This window comes from Leptinotarsa decemlineata, unplaced genomic scaffold (assembly GCF_025532065.1).
Source record: "Leptinotarsa decemlineata unplaced genomic scaffold, Ldec_3_MD MMD2_P_RNA_scaffold_7, whole genome shotgun sequence".
NCBI lineage: Eukaryota > Metazoa > Arthropoda > Insecta > Coleoptera > Chrysomelidae > Leptinotarsa > Leptinotarsa decemlineata.
In genome coordinates this window covers 2,926,281-2,935,435 of record NW_027412534.1, presented here as the reverse complement: position 1 = coordinate 2,935,435, position 9,155 = coordinate 2,926,281, and the positions used below count along the sequence as shown (strand labels likewise).

General features: G+C 35.5%; 1 protein-coding gene across 1 annotated transcript; it reads left to right on the top strand.

The window, feature by feature from the left end:
* The first annotated feature begins 604 nt into the window (after nucleotides 1–604).
* On the top strand, nucleotides 605–8,685 carry LOC141480281 (uncharacterized). The gene is made up of 2 exons (XM_074170203.1): nucleotides 605–1,169; nucleotides 6,467–8,685. Exons 1-2 carry the CDS (start codon nucleotides 1,156–1,158, stop codon nucleotides 7,452–7,454), a joined length of 1,002 nt encoding a protein of 333 aa, XP_074026304.1. The 5' UTR covers nucleotides 605–1,155; the 3' UTR covers nucleotides 7,455–8,685.
* Nucleotides 8,686–9,155: the final 470 nt, after the last annotated feature.

The following is a 9,155-nucleotide window of genomic DNA, read 5'->3' as shown; positions in this document are numbered from 1 at the left end:
TTTCCGAACCAATGAAATAAATAAATATTTCCACATAAGTCGCTCACCTTCAACATTAGGAAGAAAGGTGATATGAGCTTTGTTGTTGAGATTGTTTTAACGAATCGAAATGCATGATAAAATATAGCGTATTCCATTTGAAAAAAAATAATTTTATGAAATATTTTGAAAACTAGACTGTATTTTTTTTGTTTTCGGCATCGAGAAGGCCATTAAAAATGCTACTAGATTGCTCATACAACCGAATTTGTAGCATCAATAACAACGAAGTTGACACGCAGACTTATGACTTTGTAGGTACGTGTGGCAGACACCCAACGGAAAAACAACAACCCACCCAGCTAATGCCGCGCAGAGAGTAGAAGTGAAACCATCAGGCACGTCTTCGACTTGGAAAATTTGTCGCAAGTTATTTCCCACTATGAAAAGCAGAAATTAATTTCGTGTGATCAAAATGTGCATATTTGAATTTAGGTTATATAAGATTTCTGTTTATATTCTTTGGATGTAAATGTTTGATTGTCCGGTGCAATGGTTGTGTTTATTTATGTAATATTATATATAAGTATATATGTGTTATATGCGAATTAACGTCTCACACGTATTAAATTACAAAGCGATAACAGCTTCCTGCTAAAAGTGCTTATTGTGCAGTATCAGCAATATGAACACTTGTGCTCCAGACAAAGCAATTGCTAACACTGTTCAAATATTGTTTTTCATACCAAACGTATAAATAGACCCTGCGAGGTCAGAAAGATGTTCATTAACTCAGAAATCATTCTCAAGTACAGTTCATATTTATTCTGTTAATGTTCCAAGTTTTTCACGTTATATTCCAATATTGTAATAAAGTGTTTATAAAGAAATAAACCAATTTTTAAAAAAATGAATTGTGAAAAACAAGATATAACAAATTGGCGCAGTCGTGCGGATTCCTGAACGTTGCTAGAACAAGAAAAATTCTAACTGGCAGCGGTGGATCCCAATCCTTCAAGGAATCAAAGAACCAAGCCCTTCAAGGAAACAAAGGACCGAGCCCTTCGAGAAAGCGAGAACCAAGAGAACCCGAGGAGTCATCACTTGAAGAAAACCACGGAAGGAACACCTAGTGAAGCCCCTGGTGGAAAACTTCGAGAACAAGACGAATCACCCATGAAACAAATACTGTAAGTCAACAAAGATTCATCTCGTTTATTGTATTGAATTTTATTTCATTGCAATAATCATACAGATTGATTATTGGCTTATTGTAAAACCAATTGTTGATAATTGCACAGATCAATTATCATCAAAATAATCGTACTGTTTGATTATCTTAGAGGTATTGAGTATTGCTATTATTGATTTATTATAGTCCAGTGAATCGATTAATTGAGCGATATGCCTGACAACGAAAATGCCCCTGAACCAATCCCTGAACTTTTTCCCGAAATTGAACCATATAAATTGTCGGAAATATTTTCGATCGTCCCTGAATTTGAAGGAGACCAAATATTTCTTACAACTTTTACAAATGCTTGCGATTGTGCATACCAAATGTCAACTCGCGACCAAAGAAATCTTTTGACGATACACATTAAAAACAAACTTCGCGGAAGAGCTGCCCAACTGATAAGCTCTCGAAACCCCGAAACATATCAAGAGATCAGACACCTATTGAATTTAAACTTTGGTGATACCCGAGATCTCACCTCCTTAATCCAAGACCTACAAAGACTTAAACAGCTACCAAATGAAACCGCGTTGATATTTTTCAACAGATTACAAGTACATAACGCCAAAATGCACGCTTGTATTCAAAAATCTACCCTCACTGCCGATCAAAAAACAGCTCAATCGAGACTCATCGAAACAATGACACTGAATACACTACTCACCGGACTTGAACCCAGACTAGGACAAATCATACGCGCTGGAAACCCCAGAGACATGCTCGAAGCACATATGCGAATCAGGAGAGAACTCCAACTTTCGTATTTCGAAAACCAAAAGCATGACAAACATAACCAACAGAAAAACAACATTCCCAAAAGACCCCAACAACCTCAGTCTTCAAGAACGTGTAACTTTTGTGGACGCTTTGGTCATTTGTCGAACGAATGCCGCCAAAGACAACGACCACCACCAAATAACACAAATTCCTTTCAAAATACGAACTTTCCGAAACCAAATTTTCCCCAACAAAACCGTCCTCAAACGAATTTTCAAAACAATCAGCAAAGACCACAATTTCAAAACAATCAACAAAGACCGCAATTCCAAAATACCCCACCTAGGCCAAATTTCCAAAACCAAAACCAGAATCGTCCCTCAGTAATTCAACGCAACCCCAACTCAAATCAACAAAGAACACATTGCGTTACATATGAAGAATCTCAACCTCTTCAAGATTATAACACAGAGTATGAGAACTACTATACAGCTAGTAGCCAAGAAAATGACTATTATACCGATAATGGTCAATGCCCGCAAGAATATGATCAATACGATCAATATGACCAAAATGACCAACACGACCAATATATAAACAATCCAAATATCTCAGAATACCAGGATTTTCTTTCACTTCCAACACAACATCACCCTCCAGATTTCAGTCAATCCCAAGACATAACATCGGACATTCAAACTCAAATCCAATCAATGAACCTAGAAGATTATCACCCCGATCTGAACTTCCCGGAACAACGCTTCATGTAAGTTCACTTCACTCCATGAATTCAAAAAACTTATACTACATCAAAGACCTTTCAAATACCTTCAAAATTTTAATAGATACTGGTGCAGGAATTTCGATATTCAAACCAAAAACTTGTGAAAAATACCTTCACCGATTCCCAGAAAATGTAATAGTCCAGGGAATCACGGACCAAAAAGTTTTAATCACTGAATCGACTCTGATCAATTTCAAAGATAATGATCCCCACAAAGTCTATGTTCACAACCTTGATATTGAATTCGATGGTTTATTAGGATCCGATTTTTTGGAACATTATAATTGTATTATTGATCTGAAAAACAAACAATTAATTACAAATTTCAAAACAGTTCCTTTGTTCAAAGTTATAGATAATGAAGTAACTGAAAATTCGAAACCAAACCAAATTTCAATTGAACCCAGAACAGAAAGAATATTCAAACTCAGAAGTAACCTCAAAAATACCGACGCTATACTGTTAGCGCAAGAAAAAGAGAAAGTCAGAATACCAAATGCTTTAGTAAAAATTGACAACAATGGTGAATTTTTGACATCCATCATAAACGCCAACGCAATCCCCAAAACAATAGATTTTTCAGACCTTTTTCTCGAACCAATAACAAACTTTGAATCAATTTTGAACTTTAACACCTCTCACGATAATTTAGAACAAATTGACAGAACTCAAGAGATAAAAAACCAACTCAGACTTGACCAATTAAACCATGAAGAAGAACAAATGATAACCGAATTATGCCTAGAATTTTCTGACATATTTTATCTTGAAGGCGACAACCTCACCTTCACCAATGAAATTAAACACACAATCGAAACTAACAATGCGAGACCTGTGTTTACAAAATCTTACAGATACCCTCATATTCACAAAGAAGAAGTCAAATTTCCAAAATGCTCAATCAAGGTATCATTCAACATTCGACATCCCCATGGTCATCCCCTGTTTGGGTAGTACCAAAAAAGCTAGATGCTTCAGGAAAACCCAAATGGCGTGTTGTGATTGACTATCGAAAACTAAACGAACTGTCAGTAGCCGATAAGTATCCGTTACCCAACATTTCCGACCTGCTAGATCAGCTTGGAAAATGTCAGTATTTTACCACCCTCGATCTTGCGTCAGGATTTCACCAGATCGAAATCGACCCAAAAGACGTTCCAAAAACAGCCTTTTCTGTTGAGAACGGTCACTATGAATTTGCCCGTATGCCTTTTGGATTAAAGAACGCACCATCCACGTTCCAAAGAGTGATGGATAACATCCTCCTTGGCATCCAAAACGAGCGCTGTCTTGTATACATGGATGATATCATTATATACTCACCAACGATCCACGAACATATTTCAAGACTAACAGAAGTGTTCAAAAGACTAAGGAAAGCCAACTTGAAAATTCAGCCTGACAAATGCGAATTTTTAAGGAAAGAAGTCGCTTATCTTGGACACGTCATCACGAAAAACGGCGTTTAACCAAACCCCTCCAAAGTTGAATGCATCCAAGAATTCCCCCAACCAAAAAACCCAAAAGAAATCAAATCATTTTTAGGTTTAGCTGGTTATTATCGATGCTTCATACCAAATTTTGCCAAAATTTCCAAACCACTCACAAAATTACTACAGAAAGATACCCCATTTAAATTCGACTCAGAATGTTCGAAATCATTCAACGAATTGAAATTAGCCCTTACTTCTAGTCCAATTTTGATCTATCCCAACTTCGAAGAACCTTTCCTCTTAACGACAGATGCTAGCGCATTTGCAATAGGAGCTGTTCTTTCACAAGGACCGATAGGAAAAGACCTCCCAATAGCATACGCCTCCAGAACACTATGCAACGCTGAATCAAAGTACTCTACGATTGACAGAGAACTTTTAGCGATTGTATGGGCTGTGAAACACTTTCGACCATACCTGTTCGGAAGAAAGTTCAAACCCATCACTGACCATAGACCCCTCACTTGGCTTTTTTCAATAAAAGACCCAGGTAGTAGGCTGGCACGTTGGAGACTCAAATTAGAAGAGTATGACTACGAAATAGAGTATAAACCTGGCAAAATAAATAAAAATGCCGACGCCCTATCACGGATCAAAATTAATCACTTCAGAGAATGTGCAAATTTTCACGGAAAACTTACGATACTCGCTTCAAACGAAATCGATGAAACGAACAAACCAACAGACACAGAAACACAAGACACAGAAACACAAAACAAAGAAACACCAGAACACGAAGAAACCCCCTTCGAACAAATTTTACAAGAATACGAAAATTTCAGTCACTTATATGAAACTCGATCCCTGATTGACTACTCAAAAATCAAATTTGACAATTCGCAACTTTTAGACAAATCACATAAATACATCTTCACCTTTTTCTGCCAAAACAAATTAGAAGATCTTCATCATAAAATCATAGATGACATATTCGAGGAAAATGCCGAATTTTACAACGATAGAATTAATATTCTCTCAAGTAAAACCGTTAAAGACAGGAAATACTTCATAATTGTTCTACCCTTCGATCATACTTCAGCCGTAGAAATTCTATTCTTCATCCTTTATAAATGGACAGATGAAATAGACATTTCCAAAACGTACTTTGTCGAAAATAATTTGGATTTACCAATTTTGGAAATTCTTTCTTTCATTTTCGCTGAAAAAGAAATTAAAATAACAGTATGCCAAAATCTAACAAGAACTCCCGACGAAGACCAAATTCCCATCGTAATGGACCAATGCCATTCAGGAAAAAATAATTTACATCGAGGAATTAACGAAACGGTTAGACGCGTAAAAGAAAAATATAATTGGCCAAATCTAATCAAAGACGTAGAAAATTTTGTAAAGAACTGCGAAACTTGCAAAAAAGCAAAAATTTGCAGACAAAACCTTAAAAGCCCTTTAGTCATTACAGAAACTCCGAAAACACCATTCGAGAGAATAAACATTGACATTCTTGAAATTCCCACAAAAAATTATATACTTACAATCCGAGACGAACTCACAAAATTTACCCAAGCTTACCCAATTGAAAATAAATCAGCAAAATCAGTAGTAAACACTTTACTGCTATACTTTCAACACTACGGAACTCCACTCAGAATTCATTGTGACTTCGGTCGAGAATTCAACAACGCCCTACTGAAAGACCTTTGTACGCTTTATGACATTAAACAATCATTTTCTAGTGTGGACCATCCGCAATCAAACGGTTCCTTAGAACGTTTTCACGCGACCCTTCTAGAAATGATAAGAACAAATAAAATCGACAACCCTGATGAACACCCCTTAGGTATTTTACCATATGCAATAATTTGTTACAATAACACCAAAAACAAAACCCACGGATTCACCCCTTACGAGCTACTATTCGGACACACCTCTAGTAGACCACCCGAAACTCTGTACAACCAAAAGGAACTCATAACTAAGTACATACGAGATTTAAATAATAAAATCTCTTATTATTATAAAATTGCTCGTCAAAGAACACAAGACCAAAAAGAAAAATCCAAAATTCGATTCGATAGAAACGTTGCACAAAATATACCTGAGTATAAGGTAGGAGACAATGTTTACGTTAAAGAATCCCAAATTAAAAATAAACTAGAAAACAAATTCAATGGCCCATTCGAAATTATAGAAATCTACCAAAACTCAGCAATGCTAGTTAATTGGAAGACAAGACAAAAAACAAAAGTAAATTTTGACAGACTACGACCTTGTACTGAAAATTGATTTCATTTTCAGGATTCTCCTGCTGATTTCAGCAACGCACTCAACACATTCCCAATATTCCGTTCAACCCATTAATAACACAATAGGAATTTTTCTTCACGAAGAAAGCACTTTGAAAATTTCCAATGATAAATGGACTCTTCTCGTCTACAAAGACTTGGACTCCATAGAATTTGCCTTAAATAACAACAACAAAATTTTGGAAAACATGCTATATACTTTTGATCAATCAAACCCTAGAATGTTTTCCTTCAAAACCGAAGTGAAAACACACATTAGTTTATTGACCCAAATATCTGACTCACTCGACTTGAAATATCGAGAAATATTTGCAGACACCCAAAATTATTATAAAAGATCCAAACGAGGATTAATTAATGGAATAGGCACCTTCTGGAAAGCCATTACTGGTAATCTAGACTCGTCAGATGGCGAATATTACACCAACTGTATTAATAAACTCACTCAAGATGAACACCAATTAGAAAACCTTTTGAAAAATCAAATATCGGTGACCACATCAGTAATTAGAAATTTCAACACAACTATTCAAAAACTTCAAATCGATGAAGAAACCTTCAATCGAGATATCAAGCAAATAGAACAATTAATCTATAACATTTCAGACGATCTTGCATATTATGAAGCACAATTGAAAACTATGGAAATATGTGAAACATTAATGGAAAGCTATCTTTTCTTGGAATCAACTCTTGATGACATATTGAATTCAATAACATTCGCTAGGTTGAAAATACTTCACAGTTCAATTATCACTCCTAATGACCTAATGAACTCACTCCAGGAAATTTCTCAATCACTCCATAAAAACAATCTACCTTTACCCACAATGCTCTCACATGTTGCTCAATATATCGAAATCATCGAACTTGAAGCATATCAAGTGGACAAAAGAATTGTTTTCATATTAAAAAATTCCACTGGTCGAACCAGAAACATACACTCTGTATCGACTTTTACCAATACCAATTCCAGATAACCGAACGGGACTTCATCACATATTATTAACTGTTCAAAAATATATTGCGAGAGATGACGAATCCTTGTTGTACATTTCACTTCAAAATTTAGAAAACTGTAAAACTCTGAATCATGGCGTAAGAATCTGTTCCGATCTACTACCCTACCCGATTGACAGCGAAGCTATATGCGAAGCCCAACTATTGAGAAGATTGACCGTCCTCCCGAAAACTTGCCAGTCTTCACTGATCTACGCTACGGAATACAATGTCCAGGAACTGAGTCTAAATTTGTGGCTCATAACAATATCTGAAGTTCTACCAATCACCATTAACTGCGAAAATATGGAACCAGTTACACGAGTGATCAAAACCAATTCCCTGCTAAAACTCCAACCCGGATGCAGCTCATTCGTTGGAAGCACTAGAATTCACTCCAAATACTTCGTCGATAGATATAAGAACGTCACATACAAAAACCATGCCGTTCGAATACCATACAGCTGTTGCGACCATCTTCCTGAAAAACGACATCTTCCAGAACTGAAACCGCTGAAACTCAACAAAATCAACGTTGACGAGTTGAACATCGCTCAACATAAATTAAACCAATATTCCGAAGAATTGGATAAACTTATCAATGAGCCGTTTGTGAACAAGCACATATCATGGTTCACATATTGCACTATAACATTGATCATTGTATTAATCATACTTTACATCTTTTGCAAATGTAGACGAAAAGGACCAATACGAATCGGTATTACATCCACTTCGAACCAACCACCCCCGGATCATCCAAGATCAGACAGACAACCATCCCGTATCTTAACGAGATTCATCCCCAGGAGAAGACCAAGTATCAACCTCCAGGAACCTATAGAAGAGGAAATCCAACTCAACACCAGTTTCCACAAGGAAAATGTTTTGTGAAAAGTTGCAGCAAAAAGCAACAACTTTTTGTATAAAAGGGGAGTTGTTATATGCGAATTAGCGTCTCACACGTATTAAATTACAAAGCGATAACAGCTTCCTGCTAAAAGTGCTTATTGTGCAGTATCAGCAATATGAACACTTGTGCTCCAGACAAAGCAATTGCTGACACTGTTCAAATATTGTTTTTCATACCAAACGTATAAATAGACCCTGCGAGGTCAGAAAGATGTTCATTAACTTAGAAATCATTCTCAAGTACAGTTCATATTTATTCTGTTAATGTTCCAAGTTTTTCACGTTATATTCCAATATTGTAATAAAGTGTTTATAAAGAAATAAACCAATTTTTAAAAAAGTGAATTGTGAAAAACAAGATATAACATATGTTTATATGTCTATTATATAAGTGTTGATAACATTTTTAAACTAATTTGCATACAACCATGTTGATACAAAATTTCGGCGTTGAACTATAGTGTATGTTATAACTTTACTTTTTTGTAGGTGTTTTTATAATCACATTTTATATTTCTCTACTTACATTTGTATTTATTTTTCACAAGCTTTGTCCACAAGATTTATTTTTCATGACAATAAAGTATATTATTATCATAACAAATCATTTAGATAAATTTGACAATACAATCTCTGTAACGCATTGAAAAAAATGTGTTATTTTGCTATTATTATGAAAACATTCTTGAATCTTTCGGTTGTTGGTTGTCCAATATATTCTCCATTGCAATTGGAGCATGTTTTACAATAAACTGAGTATGAACAATGAC